At 43.1% G+C, this 18,604-nt stretch overlaps 2 protein-coding genes across 6 annotated transcripts in view; one reads left to right on the forward strand and one right to left on the reverse strand.

Annotated features, from left to right (window-relative positions):
• Nucleotides 1–7,832, reverse strand: part of setdb1a (SET domain bifurcated histone lysine methyltransferase 1a) — a 53,209-nt gene extending 45,377 nt beyond the window's left edge. For 3 of the 5 annotated variants that reach the window (XM_076301921.1, XM_076301920.1, XM_076301925.1), the window contains exon 1: nt 7,745–7,821. The gene's annotated coding sequence lies outside the window, so the exon portion shown is untranslated. Of the gene's footprint in view, nt 1–7,744 lie in introns of all 5 variants that reach the window. The other 2 variants (XM_076301923.1, XM_076301924.1) reach the window with 2 other exon arrangements.
• Nucleotides 7,833–8,774: 942 nt separating this feature from the next.
• On the forward strand, nt 8,775–18,279 carry LOC143140824 (IgGFc-binding protein-like). Its single transcript, XM_076301943.1, has 11 exons — nt 8,775–8,799; nt 9,347–9,672; nt 9,834–10,419; nt 11,290–11,897; nt 12,001–12,568; nt 12,844–13,103; nt 13,240–13,584; nt 14,094–14,661; nt 14,773–14,972; nt 15,603–15,980; nt 17,688–18,279. The coding sequence occupies exons 1-11, from the start codon at nt 8,775–8,777 to the stop codon at nt 17,946–17,948; spliced, it is 4,125 nt and encodes a 1,374-aa protein (XP_076158058.1). The 3' UTR covers nt 17,949–18,279.
• The last annotated feature ends 325 nt before the right edge of the window (nt 18,280–18,604 follow it).

Below are 18,604 nucleotides of genomic sequence, written 5' to 3' on the forward strand. Positions count from 1 at the left end.
CGCTATCCCCGCTGGACCTCTAGATTGAAAAATCGTTAATGCAAGTGAATGTGAGAAAATTATTATTTTCTGGTCCTGTTTGAATTTTGCCATGAATGTGAACATATGTTGTCTGTGAATTTTTAATATAAATTTTCGTGTAAAGAATGCTACAATTGAGCGGGTAGAAGTTTGATGCGGTTAAACTTTGTGTGAGAGCACTTTATGGACTACAACTTTCCGCTAGACGACAGCTAACTAGTTTCCCATAACAACCATCAGTTGGTCGAGATGTAGAGGGTTATTAAGATCGACTTTGAACACAGTGAGTATGTCTTCGGCCACCATCAGAAGTTAGGCAACGTCAAAAATCCAGACAGGCAAAATCCAAACAACGTACTTCTCGAGGGCTGAGGAGTATAAAATATAGTGTATAGCCATCCGTAGGCAGATCTCGTCAGGGGCCCCAGCTGATGACATCTCCTCCCTATTGCTTTGATGGTTGCTGGACTTTGGTTAGGCTGTAGGGGAGAGCCGGGACGATTGAAACACGGGACGAATTAAACAATCCAGTTTTCTCCGAGTGTAATTATGATAGACAGACGTCCTTTGGTAAAAACATAGAAGGAGGTTAACATGCTCTATCAGCCAAATATCTTCCTTCTATGTAATTTTATCACGGAGTTACTGGCGATAAACGAGTTTTGATGTGCAAAAGTAAACTTCATTAGCGGTTAAATTTTTTTGATTATCAATGACTGTTTTTCATTTCAAGGTTCGACTTAATGCTTATTCAGTAGACCATTTATGTCAGGTTTGAACGTCAGAAATTGTACCACCATCAGAAGTTAGGCAACGTCAAAAATCCAAATCGTCAAAAGAGAACAAAAAAAAACCAGACAGGCAAAATCCAAACAGAGTCTGTGTCAAAGATATGCAAACAAATCAGGAAAACTCACAAAACAGGATGTTCCTTGGTTTGGCAACAGTCAGAGAGCAAAGATGCCCCACGCACAGCAAGAGACAATCTGACAATGAGGCACCAGTAGGGCAGGGTATAAATAGGGCAGGTAATACAAGCAAATAAGAAACAGGTGAGTAAAAAATTGGCGGGAAAGAGAACAAAGACAGGAAGTAGGGGCGTGGCAAAAAGGCACATGGTGGGCCAAAACAAAAACATGCTGTGACAGAAGCAGACCAGCAGAGGGCTACAAATAAACAGAGTCCTAGGGCAGAGTACTGACAGTACCCCCCCTTCAACGTACGCCTCTTGGCGTCAGAGCAGGATGGTTGGGGTGGCGGCGACGGAACTCCTGAATAAGAGTCTTATCCAGCAACTGACGAGTAGGCGTTCCTTTGGTCCGTATCCCTCCCAGTCGACAAAGAACTGGAGACCCCGCCCCCGGCGCCGGACGTCCAACAGTCTCCGGACAGTGAAGGCAGGAGCCCCATCGATGAGACGGGGGGGAGGGGGGGCCGCCACAGGTGGAGAGAGAGGGCTGTGACGGACCGGCTTGACCCGCGAGACGTGGAATGTAGGATGTACCCCTCGGAGGGACAGGGGTAACTGAAGCCGGACCGCTGAAGAACCCAGAACCCGCTCGATCAGGTAGGGCCCGATGAATCTAGGAGCCAACTTCTGGGAGTCCACCTTCAGAGGCAGGTCTCTGGTTGAAAACCACACTCTCTGCCCTATCCGGTAGCGGGGTGCCTTGACTCTCCGTCGATCAGCCAACCGGTTCATTTGGGACCCTGAGTGCAGCAAGGCAGCACGAGCTCGTGTCCAGGTGGACTTACAACGCCGGATGAAGGCCTGGACAGAAGGGACAGAGGCTTCTGCTACCTGGGAAGAAAACAGAGGAGGTTGGTAACCCAGGGAACACTGAAAAGGAGACAACCCAGTGGAGGCAACAGGCAAGGAGATGTGGGCATACTCAGCCCAAGCCAGATGCCGACTCCGGGAGGTCGGATTCCGGGAGGACAGACACCTCAGGACCCGCTCCAAGTCCTGGTTGGCACGCTCTGTCTGGCCATTGGTTTGTGGGTGGAACCCAGATGAAAGGCTAGCGGTGGCTCCAATGTTCTTACAGAACTCCCTCCAAAAGGTGGAGACAAACTGGGGACCCCGATCTGACACAACATCACAAGGCAGACCATGTATCCTGAAAACATGATTGACCACCAGAACAGCTGTCTCCCTGGCAGAGGGAAGTTTAGACAGGGGCACAAAATGCACAGACTTGGAAAACCTGTCAACTATAGTGAGGACAGTGGTGTTACCATCAGAGGGGGGAAGTCCAGTCACACAATCCAGGGCAATGTGTGACCATGGTCGGTTGGGAATATGGAGCGGCTGCAGGAGTCCTGCGGATGGTTGATTGGAGGTCTTGTTACGTGCGCAGGTTGAACAGGCCCCAATGAACGCACGAACATCATCCACCATTCTGGGCCACCAGAAGCGTTGGCAGAGACAGGCCATCGTCCTCCTGACACCAGAATGACACACCAAACCAGAGGAGTGACTCCACTGCAAGACCTGAGAACGAACAGATCTGGGAACAAACAGACAGTTAGCAGGGCAGTCAACCGGACCAGGCTCCTTCTGCAGTGCCTTCGAGACCTTCCTCTCAATCCCCCAGGAGACTGCCCCCACCAAACACCTAGTGGGCAGAATAGTTTCAGCAGCCATAGGTACCCCAGGGTCACTGAACTGCCGGGAGAGGGCATCTGGCTTGATGTTCTTAGAACCTGGAAGGAAGGACAGGGTAAAGTCAAAACGGTTAAAAAACAGGGACTACCTAGCCTGACGAGCGTTAAGACGTTTAGCTGTCTTCATGTACTCCAGGTTCCTGTGGTCTGTCCAGATGAGAAAGGGCTTCTCGATGGCCCCTCCAGAAGATGGTTGCTGGCAGGAGAGTTTGATGAAGTGGTGGGGAGGTCTTTACAGGAACACCGCTCGCCAGGACTCCCCTTACTTCTGACGAGCGTTCTCTTTTACTGGACAGGCATCAACAAAGTGACCCACCTGGCCACAGTAGAGATATGCTTTGGCCAGCAACCGGTGCTTCCTCTCTGCCGGGGTCAAACGAGTGCGGTCAACTTGCATTGGCTCAGCGGTGTCTGGAGGATCTGGATTGACACCCGGAGTCAGCAGAAAGGCCTGGGACTCTTGACGTGGAAAAACGAGATAAGCCCTCATGCGGCGTCGTTGACTTAGCCGGGCATCAACACGAATTGCCATGTCCACCAGACCATCAAATGTTTGAGGTAAGTCGTGGGGAATCAGCTCGTCCTTGATCTCCTCAGACAGGCCATTGAAAAAGACATCGAAAAATGCCTCTTGGTTCCACCCAGACGCTGAAGCCAGGGTACGGAACTGAATAGCATAATCTGAAACTGACTGGGACCTCTGACGGAGCTGTAGAACCTCCCGAGCTGCCTCTCTGCCTTGCTTAGAACAGTCAAAAACCTTCTTCATCTCGGATGAAAACAGAGAGAAATCATCTTGAATGGCCGCATTGTTACTCCAAATAGTTGTTCCCCAGTCACAGGCTTTACCAGATAGTAGGGTGATAATGTAGGCTACCTTGGCACGGTCTGTTGGGAACGTAGAGGGTTGAAGGGCGAAGACCAGTCCACATTGGGTCAAAAAGGACTGGCAGGATCCAGGATCCCCGGAGTAAGTCTCCGGAGGTGGCAGGCGTGGTTCTCTAGCTGGCGGAGCAGCAGGTTGGGGTCCATGCGCCAAGGAGAGCTGAATTTGCTGTGTCTGCGCAGCTGCCCCTGTGACAGTCGTTGCAACAGACTCCATCTGCCTAGAAATGGACTCAAGTTGGGCCTAGTGTTTTCCCAGCATAGCCCCATGTCTGTCCAGGACTAGCTTGAGCTGGGTGGGATCTGCTGGGTCCATAACTGGTCAGATTGTACTGTCAGGTTTGAACGTCAGAAATTGGACCCAAGCGCAGATACTGTTTCTTTGCTGCCATCTTTAGGGGTAAGTCCGTAGGAGTCGATTGCCGAAATTCACAATTTTGTCGCCGTTTAAAAAAAACAAAACATGAAAACTATGTTTTTTTTTTTTTTAAACGGCGACGAAATTGTGAATTTCCAGAGCGTGTTACTTGGCAATCGACTCCTACGGACTTTCCCCTAAAGATGGCAGCAAAGATGGCAGCAAAGATGGCAACATTTCCGGAAAGGTACTGGCTTGATGAAATTCATTCTGGACTCTCTATCAGACCACATAAAGACCTCGGGATACTTCGGTTTGGCTTTAGGGACCATCTACTCACTGCCACGTAAGTGTAATGTTGTTTGGAACTGTAGAAGAGGTATAAAAATAGCGTTTTGTAGCGGCGAAATAATATGCCCTTCTCACTTCCCCGCTAACGAGTTTTGACTAAAAACGGTAAAATCGAACTTTCCCAAAACACATCCGAATGACATGATTTTGATGTCAACTCAACGTGTGTACTCCCAATCATCCGTAAATTGATCTAAAGTGCATTTTACTCCGGATAATTCCTTTAACTCTTTTGTTTTCTTGACATTGAGCTCCAGAAAGTGACTCACACTCAACAAAGGCTTTTATCTCATTTCTATAGTGGCTGTCATTGTCCTGTTCAATTAGACCTAGAGTGGTGTCGTCTGCCAATTTCACTACTTGGAAACTCGAGGGCTGTGGGCTGTGTAAATAGTAAATAAGAATGGTGATAGAACTGTGCCTTGGGGAGAACCTGTATTTGTAGTGATTTTTCCTGACTTTATGCTCGGGTTCAACTTGACAGATTGGATTCTGTTCTCAAAAATAAATAAATAAACTAAATAAAAATAAAAATAAACTAAAAAAAAACCTGGTGCCTTCATGTTTATGAGTTTTTCAACCATGATATGGTTGAATAGTGTTTAAAGCTGAACTAAAATCATAATATAAAATGTTGATGCAACGCCCAGGTGTGTATAAATACGGTCCAGTTTAAAAACAATAGCATCTTCTGCCCCCCTTCCTTTCTGGTATGCAAACTGGCAGGGATCAAGATATTTCTCCACATGTGGCTTTAAATTATTTAAAACTATTTTTTCACACACTTTCATGGCGACCGAGGTGAGGGCCACCGGTCATTCATACACTGCTTTCTTTTTTGGGTACCGTTATGATATAGGATTCCTTCCATAAATCAGGCAAAACATTACCTAGCTCATTGCTACAGGCAGCAGCGAAGGCAGCCTGGCAGCTACAGCGCTACACTCTGGGGGCATGTTCCTGAGCCTGCATGTTCATGCCCCCAGAGTTTAGCGCTGTAGCTGCCTGGCTATAATATTGGGAACTGCCCAAGCTTCACTGGGAACTCTCCCTATTCTTATTGAGTAACCCCTTGGCAACAAGAAACAGCAAAGAAAAAAACTTTAACTAACAAAACCAGGTTTACCAAAATTCTGGCATTTGGCTCCTGGGCATTAACAATCTTCATGAATACAGTAAAATTATCTCTTTTTTTAAAGAGATTTACAAAAGATTCTAGATTGTAATCCATTACACTATACAACAACACTTTTCTCACATTCCTCACGTTGTCTGCCATGTGCTCAAAAAAGTTTGGCTCAGTAAAGGTGGCTCTAAGTGGCCCAGATCTTGGATAGCTATTAAGCTATCATTAGTCATTCATGAACGCTGCTTCAGAGAAAGCCTCAGATGCCATTCTATAGCACACACAAATGATGATTATAAGAATATTTAATACATTTCGAAATAATCGAAATAATTTGATTTTATTAGTAAATGTGGAATGAGTAACTCAGTTCACTCACCATATTTTCATTACATTTACTGAACATGGCCGTGTCTGTGTTATCAGCTGTCTGTGTTGTCCTGACTTTGGTTGTAATTTACTATATGTCCTATGATAACTATTACATTAAAAAAAACATTCAGTGTAATATTCCAACATTCATGTAATTGCAGCAACTCAACTTTTATGTTGCAACGTCTTGACTTGCATACTTATAGAGTCGTAATATACATATATAGAGTCGTTATTTCCATATGACCATGTGACTGGACCATAACTCACAAGGAATCACAGCATGTGGATGTGGAGAGAACACCATTTAAAGTTTGCATGCTGAGTCAGATCCAGAGGGAGTGCTCCCAAGCTGACAGTGATTAATTTGTCATACAACTGAAACAAACTAATCTTAAGCTGCCATTAGTTATGCATGGTATATGTTGCCACTGCCCTAATAATGAAGCTAATTGTTCTCATCTTTGTCCCTCTGCCAAAGGGAAAATTACCTCGATGCCACCATCAACAAGCACCATTAATCATCAGGGTCACTTGCGAGCAATTTGTTGAATGTGACAAAAGAGTGCTTGTCATGGTTCCACGTATTATTGGACTTCATAAATCATGTACTTGCCCTAACATTGATATATGTACTTGGCCTAAATTGATATTATTTTAAGGGAACATATTTAAGATGTAGGTTGAATGGGTTGATGATTGAGGCTATATTTGGAGCCGAAGATTGGAAATGTGTCTTATTTGTTCCTTTGTCTCCAAACCCATAAAGGTGTGGGTTTTTCAACATTCCAACATAAGATTCCGTTTCGCAACAATTGAAGGTTCTAAAATTCTATGTTGAATTCAATGAACCCAGATATTCTTCAGAACGTTAATTTTCCAACATTCCCATCACTCGGGTGTGACGGTACACTTTAAGGGTAACTGTGTGCATAATGGCTTGATACCAGGACATTTTATGCTGGCAAATGCTTGAAATATTTGCTTAACTTCACCATTATCAAATTAGTTAAGGAAGTGATTTTGCAGTTGAGAGGAAAGGGTTGATTTATGGTGATAATATTTACTGATTCTTGGAATGGATGATTTACAGCCAAACATATTTACAGTCCCTCAGTTCACCACGCCAGACATAAAACATGATTATAGGATGTTAACAATATATACATGTAAATATGTTGTGTCTGGAACAAATAGCATAAACTATGTGGACATATGTGAACGAATAGGTCATTCTGAAGAGCTCAGTGAACTCAAGCATGGTATTGTTATAGGGTGCACAAAGCAAGGTCCATAAAGACATGTTTGGGTGAGTTTGCACAAAGTCCTGACTTCAACCCCATCAAACACCTTTGGGATGAACTAACGGAGATTGCAAGCCAAGCCAACATCTGTGCCTGACCTCAGAAATGCTCTTCTGGATGACTGGGGAAAACATTCCATAGACCTTTCCAGAACAGTGGAAGCTGTTACAGCTATCCTATGCCTATATATTTAGAATGGGGATGTACATGTAATAAAGGTTCCTATTTGTGTAATGACAAGGAGTCCCAATACTTTTCTCTATAGATATATGATATATTATACAACAGATCCGGTCAAACTATTTATTTATTTATGATAGGACGAGAGGCATTCCATGAGTCATTATGGGAGTAATGGGAGTATCCCATCACAGCCCCACTCAAAACTTTTTACTGCTAGTAATCACTCTGCATATTGCATTGAAGTATACTCTAACTGAACCATGATGTAAAATGATGGCACATTTAATGTAATACATGTTCTTATCAGTTTTTCTGTTCATGCTTGCCTGTGGCATGCTGTAGGCCAGTGGTTCTCAAACCTTTCACAATGAGTAGGCCTACCACCTCAGAAAACTATTGGCTCTCGAAGTATCACCATTATGACTGACTGGCATTAAAATAAAATAGCCAGTTTAACATATTGTATATTGTACATACTGTTTCGCGTCGTTTGTTGCTGGCAGGTGGAGGCTTCACTAGTCACTAGTGCTGGGCTCATTGTCACAAACTTCAGTTTCTGCTTGACATATTCGCACTTCTCTTTCTAATACTTCCTGTTTCAAACAGTGTTGTTTTTGATCCATCATGTTCGCTTCCTTTTCCTTTGCTTGACATCACAGCTTAGCTTGTCAACCATTTGCTAATAGTCCATACAGTTAAACTAGCCTAGTAGGCCTATTGACTCCTATTGGCTGATATAAAAATGGATATAGGCCTTCTTTTTTTTTATGAAAGACAAACAAATATTTTAAATTTAACTCCAGTGATTGTGTGGTTAAGTATTTTGAATTATATATATTTTTATATAATTTGAAGTGATTATGTCATCTATAAAAGAATCTTGGAGACTCCTGGAGTACCACTAAGGAGTCTGCGTACCACCAGTGGTACCCGTACCACTGTTTGAGAACCACTGCTGTAGGCCATATTATATACACTTGAGAAGTATTTATTATACCTTTATTTAACCAGGGAATACAATCTATTAATGAGATGAAGAGCTCCAGTTTTGAGTGTTTCTGCATCTCATTCCATGCAGCTGGACCACTATAACTAAAGGCTGCCTGGGCAAACTCTGATCTTACTGAGGGAACATCAAACAGAATATACCTTATAAAGTGTAAATTGTACCACGTTTTACTAGTTTTTAAGAGCTTTTATGTTGCATTATAAAAATGGAACATCTCAAGATTGGAAATTGACCATCGTAATTTTGTTATCTAAGATGGGCGTGTGTCAGGTCCCATCCGACTTACATCAATTACAGTACACCAGCAAATATTTACCCTCAAAATTTTCCCTCAACCGGGTGTGGTGACTGGTATCAAACATGTTGAATAATGCCGACAGCTGATTGGTTGCTCTGGCATGCACCAAGTGTATTTAACGGAGTTCCCTTCTTGTTTTTTCATAGCACCATACCTTAAGGTAAGAGGCTCATGCATTAACCCAGCATTTCAAATGATAAATGAAACTGTTTAACAGTATTGGAAGTGAGATGAAGATTTAATGAGACTAATTTTAGTATACTAAAATACTAATTTTCAGGCATGCCAATTTAAAAGTTTAACAAAAATCAACTCAAGGCCTATCAAATCAGGTAGACACAGTATAAATTATGTGGCAAACATATAGTTTGAGATAATAATTTTAATAGTAACAAATGTGAATTTGTACTGTAATAAACCCCTATAACGGTGTGTTAACTCAGGCATCATGAAGGAAGTCCTAATCTGTGCTGCGACTCTCTTACTGTGTGGTACGTATTTACTGAATACTGATTGGTAACAGAGATTAGATAGATAGATAGATAGATAGATACTTTATTGATCCCCAAGGGGAAATTCGAAGAGGTAATCACATTAGTGAAATAGGTGAAGCACTAAGTAAAAGTAATAAAACTAACTAAGTAGGTAAAAGTAATAAAAAGATGAATTGAAATAACAATTGTCAAGCTGAGTTGTATATCAGTTTTACATCTCCTTTGTAAATAATGCCTTTTTGAACATGCTGACATTAATCGTGTGTGGTTTTGGATAGACTTCTGCTTTGCAGGGCCCACGAGTAAAGGGTCTGTCCCAGCGGCGTTTAAACTGGACCTGGGAAGAGACTCAGTCGCAGGCACCTGCTGGGTATTCGGAGACCCACACTTCCGCACGTTTGATGACTACTACTACGACTTCATGGGCAACTGCACATACACAATGGCCAAGAACTGCCATGTGGATGGAGAGCATCCTGCATTTGAAGTGGAGGTCAGAAATGAGAACCAAGCTGAAGTGCAGATAACTTTTGTTGATTCGGTCGTCATCAATGTCTATGGCTACACCATCAACATGGTCCGTGCAGAATATGGGTTTGTGATGGTAAGTGACCTTAATGTAATATGTACATGATACATATGTACATGAAACATACATGATGCATACATTATACATGTATACTGGCCCAGTGGAATGCAACAAAGGTTTTTAAAAAACGTTAAAAATAGAAAATGACAAACTATTTTTTTTGTGTGTGTGTGAAGGTTGAAGAAAACAAATGGAGCCTTCCGGTAACTCTGGACAACGGCAAAGTCCAAATCTGCTACAGTGGTCTCACAGTCGTCCTGGAGACAGACTTTGGCCTGAGAGTGCAGTACAACTGGGGCCAGTATTTGGTGGTCAGTGTACCTCGCAGCTTCATGGGCAGGTTGTGTGGCCTGTGTGGAAACTTCAACGGCAACAGCAAGGATGACCTCGCCACCCCTGCCGGCACTTCGGTCAGCAGTGTGGCAGAGATGGGCAAGAGCTGGAGAGTGCCAGGCATGGACGCCGGCACCCACTGCCAAGATGATTGCGCCGGCCGTTGTGCCCTGTGTGAGAGTGAGAAGGACGTTCACGTGGACGTGAATGGACAGCAATTCTGTGGTCGTCTGGCCGAAACCTTTGCCGGACCCCTGAGAGAGTGTGCCAATTTGATCAAGCGCCAGGTGTACCTGGAGAACTGCCTGCATGATGTGTGTATGGGGAAGGCTATGAAGAGGTTCCTGTGTGACACAGTGCAAGTCTACACAGATGCCTGCCAGCTAGCTGGTTTCAAGGTGTTGAACTGGAGAGCATTTGCTGGCTGCCGTAAGTATTGTCATCTCTGAAGCTGACTGAGTCAATCAACTCTTCAATTCACATTAACAGTTCTTCTATGCAATGTATTAACAGTAACATTATAAGAGCAGAATAAATATGGATATGCAGTATGAACAATATAGAGATACAGTATGTACAGGTATGTGCAGTGTATTAACAGTAACATAAGAGTAAGTGCAGTATTAACAGTATAGACAGATATGGATAGTTGACTATGGTGCATAGTCTACAGTATGATAGCATTAACATTATAATAGCAGTAAAATATTGGTATGTATAAGTGTAGTTAGAGTATGTAAATTTTGTAATGTAAATAGAATGCTATCGGTGGGATAGGGTAGTGTTGTCCCTGTCAAGTGGTCCATGGTCGCGGGGCAGCTCAACAGGCTAGGAGGCGTCAGTGGTGGTGGTGTTAGTAGGTTGGGGGGGGGGGGGGTTGCTAGTTAGTTGGTTGTCACCTAGGTGCAGAGTTAGTGTTCAGGGTGACAGCCATAGGGAATAAGCTTCCTCTGAACCTGTTGGTCTGGGTGCGGAGAGACCTGTAACACCTCCTGGAGGGAAGTGGGGTGAACAGTCTGTGGTTGGGGTGAGAACAGTATATGCTGCTATGCCTACTTTTGAACTTGGTCCTGTCCTTGTTGGATATAGAGTACTCTTTTTTTAACTTTTTATGTTCTATCATTTCCTGTAATAATAGTAATGTGTGTACAAGAGAATCATTTCTTTTTTCGGATTGATAACTATTTCTCTGTTGGCCAGAAGATGGCAGTATATCATCACTCATGATCATACATTTGGACTGATGCATGGCTCCTATTCACTCACAGCTCCTTTGTGTTGTTGGTTTCCTTCCTTCAGCTCTTCCTGAATGCCCCAAGAACAGCCATTATGAGCCGTGTGGCAACGCCTGCCCAGCCACCTGTGGAGACCCCGACGCTCCCAGTAGATGCGAGGCCTATTGCGTGGAGACATGCACCTGTGACTCTGGCTTCATCCGCAACGGAGACGCGTGTATCCCCCAGTCTCAGTGCGGGTGCTTCCACAGTGCCACAGGGAGCTACGTGCCACCAGGGAAGACCTTCTGGGGCGATGACCAATGCACTCAGCAGTGCACCTGCAATCCGACCAGCAACCAAATTGAGTGCAAGCGAGCTGGGTGCACCTATGGGAAACTGTGCGAGGTGGTTGATGGCATCAGAGGCTGTGTTCCCAACATGTTTGGAACCTGTATGGTGACTGGCGACCCCCATTTTCTGACTTTTGATGGCCTAAAATATGAGTTCCAGGGCACATGTGTCTACGAAATGGCCAAGATGTGTTCCAGTGACACCAGCCTGGAACACTTTGAGGTCCTTGTTCAGAATGAAGGTCTGTACAGAAGTGATAGTGCGTTTGCCAAACTGGTTGAGGTCAACATCTATGGTTACTCTATTGTTATCAGTGAAGCACACAGGGGTAAAGTAATGGTAAGAATAGTCTTGTTTTTGAAACAAATAAATGATTGTAAGTTGAATGCTCTTGCTTATTTGAAATGTCCCACTTTAAAATATCCCACAAATGTAATTTCAGGTGGACGGTGAGTTTGTTAATCTGCCAATCCGCTTGGCCAACTACACACTCTTTATTTACCAAAGCGGATGGTTTGCTGTGGTGCTGGCTGACTTTGGGCTGCGAGTGCAGTATGACTGGGTGGACACGGTGTTTGTCCGCGTGCCCAACGACTACAGCGGTGCCATGTGTGGCCTCTGCGGCAACTACAACTACAAGCGAAACGACGACATGACAATGAAGAACGGCAAAGAGGCGTCGTCTGCCACAGAGCTCGGACAGAGCTGGCGCGTCGCCGAGATCCCGGGGTGTGTCGACGGGTGCGGGGGCCAATGCCCCAACTGTGACATCACCGAAGAGAAGAAGTACGAGACGGCGGAATTCTGTGGGAAAATCCGGGACCCCAATGGACCCTTCCGGAAGTGCCACCCCTACGTGGACCCAGAGAAGTACTATGAGACCTGCTTGTACGATCTGTGCCTTAGCTACGGGCAGAGACGCATGCTGTGCGACATGCTAAAATGGTACACTGCGGCCTGCCAGAGAGAGGGAGCTGAGGTGCTGCCATGGCGATCAGAAGATTTTTGTGGTGAGCTCTGTCTATATCACTTAGACTGATTAGAAATGTGAACTTGAACAAAAAATTAAAACTCTGCCATTTTAATCCAGTATATTTTCAATCAAATTCCGCTAATTGAAATCAGCTCTTTACTATCATCTAGCTGTCAGTTCTGTGTATGCACTCAAAAACCTTGGTGCTTATGCAGTCGTGGCTATGTAAATGGGAAACAAACACAGTTACATTGACTAAACAAAATCCACTTAAACAACATTTAAAACCTCCCCTGTGCTTTTATTTTCTAGATGTTCAGTGCCAATCACATAGCCACTATGAACTGTGTGCAAAAGGATGTCCTGCCACCTGCAGCGACCTTCTGGCTCCCACAAAATGTAAAGACAACTGCCATGAAGGCTGTGCCTGTGATGATGGCTACATTTCGAGCGGAGACAAATGTGTGCCTATTGCACAGTGTGGTTGTGTCTATGGCGACAAGTACTACAAAAATGGACAGGTTTTCTACCCAAATGGAAAATGCGAAGAAGAGTGCATTTGCGATGGCAAAGTAAGTGTGCAGCACACAAATGCGGAGCCACGCACTGATAAATATGCAAAAGAACTTCACAATAAAAAAGAAAGCCTGTTGGTAAAATTGATCCATTGGCTGAAGTACCCAGTAAATACAATTAAATGTTATTCAGGTTGAGTGCAAGAAGTTCTCCTGTGGACCGAATGAGGAATGTGAGGTAAAGAACGGTGTCAGGGCGTGCTATCCCGTTGGCAATGGTGTGTGTACCATCTCAGGGGACCCCCACTACAACACGTTTGATAACCTCACCTACACCTTCCAAGGCACCTGCACCTACTCTGTTGCCAAAGCCACCCACATTGAGGGCACACACCTCCAGCCCTTCTCAGTGGTGGTAGAGAATGAGAAGTGGTACGGAGAGTCCAGAGATCCAAATGTTTCTGTGGCCAAGGCGGTAGTCGTGGATGTTTATGGTCAAAAATTGGTGCTGAGGAAGGACCAGATAGGACAGATTTTGGTGGGTATTAAAACCAATGCACATTACCTTACATTAAAACTATATTAAAGCAATAACTTAACCGTGTAAAGAATATGCTGTTAATCCAGTGATCTAGTTAATGTGATTGTGACCACTTGTCAGAATTAGCATTTTTTCCCCTTAGGCCTACACTAGAAGTTGAAATGAACATTGTGAGATAATGAACAACTCCACATGCGTTTGAAATTGAGATATAGTTCTACCTCTGATCAACTGATGAACAGTTACATGCCCACACCCACATACTCACTCCGCTGTTACGTAATGGCATTGTTTGTTTTAACTTTAAATCAATATCACTTTCTATGGTGGGACAAAAAACGTTGGCCCAAACAAGCTTATCAGTCTCATCTGTTATTCTATATTAATTGCCTGTGTGTCTCATCCAAATCCAATTTCATCTACAGACATACAGTCAAACCAAACATTTGTTGCATTTATTTAAAAAGAAAATAAATAACAGGCTGCTTTCTCACTGTCCTTATTAGGTAAATGAAGTCTTGGACCATGTGCCCTTAAATCTTAATGAAGGACAGATCCAGGTTTACCAGACTGGCACACATGTTGTCATTGCAACTGACTTTGGTCTCAAAGTAACATATGATCTGGTATATCGTGTTACCATCACTGTTCCTGCCAACTATCGTGACAAGACCTGCGGGCTTTGTGGCAACTTCAACGGCAATAAGGATGATGAATTTCAGCTGCCCGGAGGCAAACAAACCACCGACATCAAAGAGTTTGGTGCAGCCTGGAAGGAGTCTGAGCAGGGTGTAGTTTGTGATGATGGCTGCACCGGTGATTTCTGCCCCAAGTGTTCTGAGGATAAGAAACGCATCTTTGAGGCTGACTGCAGCATCATCAAAAATTCCAATGGCCCCTTTGCTGCCTGTCTCAGCGTCATCGATCCAGAGTCATACTTCAGGGACTGTGTCTATGATGTCTGCATGGGCAATGGAGACCGCAACATGCTCTGCCACAGCATTGCTGCATATGTGTCTGACTGCCAGGACTTTGGTGTTGCCATAAAGGTCTGGAGAACCCCAACCTTCTGTCGTAAGTCTTCTGCAGATCTGGAGGTCTTTCTTTATGCATGGAAATATGAATGCATTTACACTTACAAATATATGTGTGTGTGTGTGTGTGTGTGTGTATTCTCTTCCCCAGCCCTGTCATGCTCCCCAAACAGCCACTATCAGACCTGTGCCGAGACCTGTACTCAGCCCTGCCCTGGTCTCAGGAATTTGATTGACTGCCGTGATACCTGCGCAGAAGGTTGTAGCTGCGACTCCGGTTACTATTTCAATGGAACAGGCTGCGTGAAACAGGATCAGTGCAGTTGCTATTTTGAGGGACACACCTATGAGGTATCACATCTGAAAATGTATTTGAAATAACAGAATAGATCAGAACATTACATACCAATTCTTAACAACCAATAAGATAACAATCAATTATTGTAACAGAATACCAAAGATCCTTAATATGCTTTATCAACCGTCTCTGATAATACAACACAACAGATCAATTATTGGAATGGACCCCTTTAAAATCTGTTCCTTTAGGGTTTCTGGTTGAAACATTCAAAACCAATGCAGACACTTTGAAATAAAAATGAATCAGACATTAGCGTAATGCTTTACAAAATGTCAACATTAACGCAAATGCCTTTTTTTGTGCAGTTGAAATGGTTTATAGGAGTATGAATGCATACATTTTGTACCAGGCTTGTGCAAAATTCCAGAATTGAATTAAAACTGGCTCTTAAATTCCAATTCAATTCTTGAATTTCACTTGCATTTCAATTCAGGTAGCAAACAGGAAGCAGAATTGCAATTCGTATTGTGCACAACCCTGTTTTGTACACATTCATACATTCTGCTATACATTACATTCATACATACAGACTTGCATACATTCTGCCATGTTCATCCATACTTGATGTTGAATAACCACTAAATTCCTGTTTGTTTTTATCTTTATGTTTTGATGTCCAGATTGGCGAGTCTGTCATTAACGAGGACTGCAGTGAAAGTTACACATGCCTGGGCTCTAGTGTAGTGAAACAGGAGAGCATCAGGTGTAAGAGTGATGAGGTCTGCAAAGTGATGAATGGTATCAAGTCTTGCTACCTCCAGCAGTGCTCCATTACAGCCAGTGGAGGCGTTTCCCTGTTTGATGGGACACGAGGCTCCATAGACACAGAGGGAACCTATGAGTTGGTCAAGCTCTGCAGTGACAGTCTGGTGGCAGACTTTTTCAGAGTGTTGGTGGTCTTCCAGCCATGTAAGGCAAAGGGCCAGAATTGTATCACAATGGTGTATGTCTTCTTCAATAAGTATGTCATCGCTGTTACCAGCCAGCAAGAGACCTGGGTGAGACAAATTCAATTGAAACATCAATAATACTGACATTAACATTTTCATGGACAGCCATTCAGCCTTATTATTCTATTATATATATATGTATGTACAGGGTAGGAATTTCACGGCGGCCACGACGGCCATGGCCGTCGTAGCCCCTTGCGTTGGCCGTGAAGCCCCTTTGAAAATCATAGGTTTACAGGCCACGGTGGCCTTGGTGCCCCCTTCTTTCAATATTCTGCTTTGTCCTACTAATAGCGATTTTTATTTAGCCTGTGGCCTGTCAAAATAATCTTAGCATTCACAGCGCAAATTAATTTAGTCTTTTACGCAGTGGAGAAAGTGACAGCGCAAGAAAGTGCGTCCAAATTCACCCATTCTTCTCAGTTGAACTACTCGCGAAGTAGCTATTCATCACACAGACATCACAAGTATCACATGAAAGAGCTTTTTCTCAGCTTTTAAACGATGTTAGCCGATAATTGCTGTGTTAAACGGTTCGCGAGAAAAGTAAATTACATTACATTACATTACATTACATTTGGCTGACGCATTTTTAGCCAAAGCGACTAACAACATGGTAAGCAGTTTAAGTTTTAGAGCATTTCTCAACAATATTAGGACAATTTAAAAAAACATTAGAGTACAGTAAGAATAAGTGCATCAGTGAGTGCTGTTTTTAACAGTTACGTGTCAGTTTAAGACGGCTGGTGAGTGCTAGGATCAGCAAGACTTGTTGTAAGTGTTGCTATGAGAGGAGATGTTCTCTAAAGAGCTGGGTCTTCAGGAGTTTTTTGAAAATGGAGAGGGATGTCCCTGCCCTTGTCGGAACTGGCAGTAAGTAAAGTATAAAGTATAAGTAAAGTATAAGTAAATAATATAATTCAATTTAATCATACATTCTACTGAAGGTTTTGCGTCCATGATCTCCCTACCCATTCATCTCGGTGGAATACTTCACGAACCCTTCTTTTAACACATGACAAACCACATATCAGAATAAACAGCAGACCTTACCGAACACAAAGGTGTAAAGCAGTCCCCTGTACAGTTAGCCGTTCCAGAGTAATCCAGTTTTGAATTTGCAGTAAATTTCGACATGCATGGATGTCTCCAAATTTGGGCTTTAAGTTTTACAATGTGTTTAAATTGTTCCACATGATTTCATAACGGGCCAAATACAAAATAAATGTTACAAATATCGCCTAGATATTGGTAAATCAGAGGACAGCTGACTAAGAGTTTGTGAAAGTAGCCTTAATGATCACAAAATGCTAAGCATGCATCTAGGCTATTTGAGTTTCTTAAAGCTGAGCTGTGCTACATTTAAATTGTTCAATACATGATTTCATAGCAGGCCAAATATAAAATACATTTTATATATAGCCTAGATATCTGTTTTAATTAGATGATCAGATGATTTACAGTTACATGTAATATGTCATGTTTCATGTTTTTGTAATGTTTCATACAGTGATGCAGGTCTACTGCAGTGAATAGGCAACTTTTTTGATCATTTTTATAGCCTACTACTGTATAGTTAACTTTGGCCTTGGTGCCCTGACATGTGGCCTTTGTGCCCCCCACCAAATATGCCCAACTGAAGGCCAAGTGGCCTTGCCCCCAGAATGGTGAAATTCCAAGCCTGTGTATGTATGTATGTATGTATTTATTTATATTTGGGAATTTTCTTGATGACTTTCTTCTCTTGGTTTGCAGGTAAATGGCATACATGTTTCCCTGCCGCGCTCACTGAAAAACGAGATTGACATTCATGTGGCTGGCGACTCAGTGGTCATTGAGAAGAAGTCAGTCCTCCATGTGTGCTACAACTTCTCGCATGATGTCACTGTAACGGTGGGCGAGGCTGTGGCCAGTCATGTGTGTGGTGCCTGTGGTAGGCTCAATGCCAATGGCGAGCTCATGCTAAAGAGCCACAGTAGTGAGGACCTAATCAATTCATGGGCAGAAGAAGAGTGATTTTCCAGTTTGGTGAGTGAGTCGTACCTGTTAATACAAAATACTTTCTTACTCTGCTTAACAAGCAAAGTTTAAAACTGTTTCTTCTTTTCTTTTCTGTTTGTAGTTGTCAGCAAAGACCATGAACAGTATACTATTATTATTCATTGAAAAAGGCAACAACCTGAGAATGTTAAGAGATTGTTTTATGGGGATTGCCATGGTTTTAGCAGTAGCGACAAAGGAATGCCAGTAAAGTCAATTTCAACAAAAAATCATTGCTGTATGTAGATCTGCATGATTGCGGCCTGTGGCCATACTGGTAATAGTATGGAACTATTATTTTGTTTTAGAGATAATGGATAATGTTCTGTTTAATAAACATGCAGAAAAGAAAATTGAAAATGTAATTGATTAATTTATTCTTGAAATTAATTAGCCATGACAACTTGCTGGACGACGAAATGCTAGCCCATCTCCTTAACCACCACACACACACGCACACACACACATACTGTACACACACACACACACACTAACACACACAGAGACACCTAACATTTTACTCACATATTTTAGTAAATGTGGATGTTCCCAGAATAAGCTAAATTAGATGTACTGCATAGCGGTACAAAATATGATCGCCACTCAGTCCTGCTCATCCTGTCCTGCTTGAC

Source organism: Alosa pseudoharengus, unplaced genomic scaffold (assembly GCF_046254945.1).
Source record: "Alosa pseudoharengus isolate Yale_2024_CS ecotype anadromous, Long Island Sound unplaced genomic scaffold, YU_APseudo_1.1 YU_APseudo_1.1_scf_23, whole genome shotgun sequence".
Taxonomy (NCBI): Eukaryota; Metazoa; Chordata; class Actinopteri; order Clupeiformes; family Clupeidae; genus Alosa; species Alosa pseudoharengus.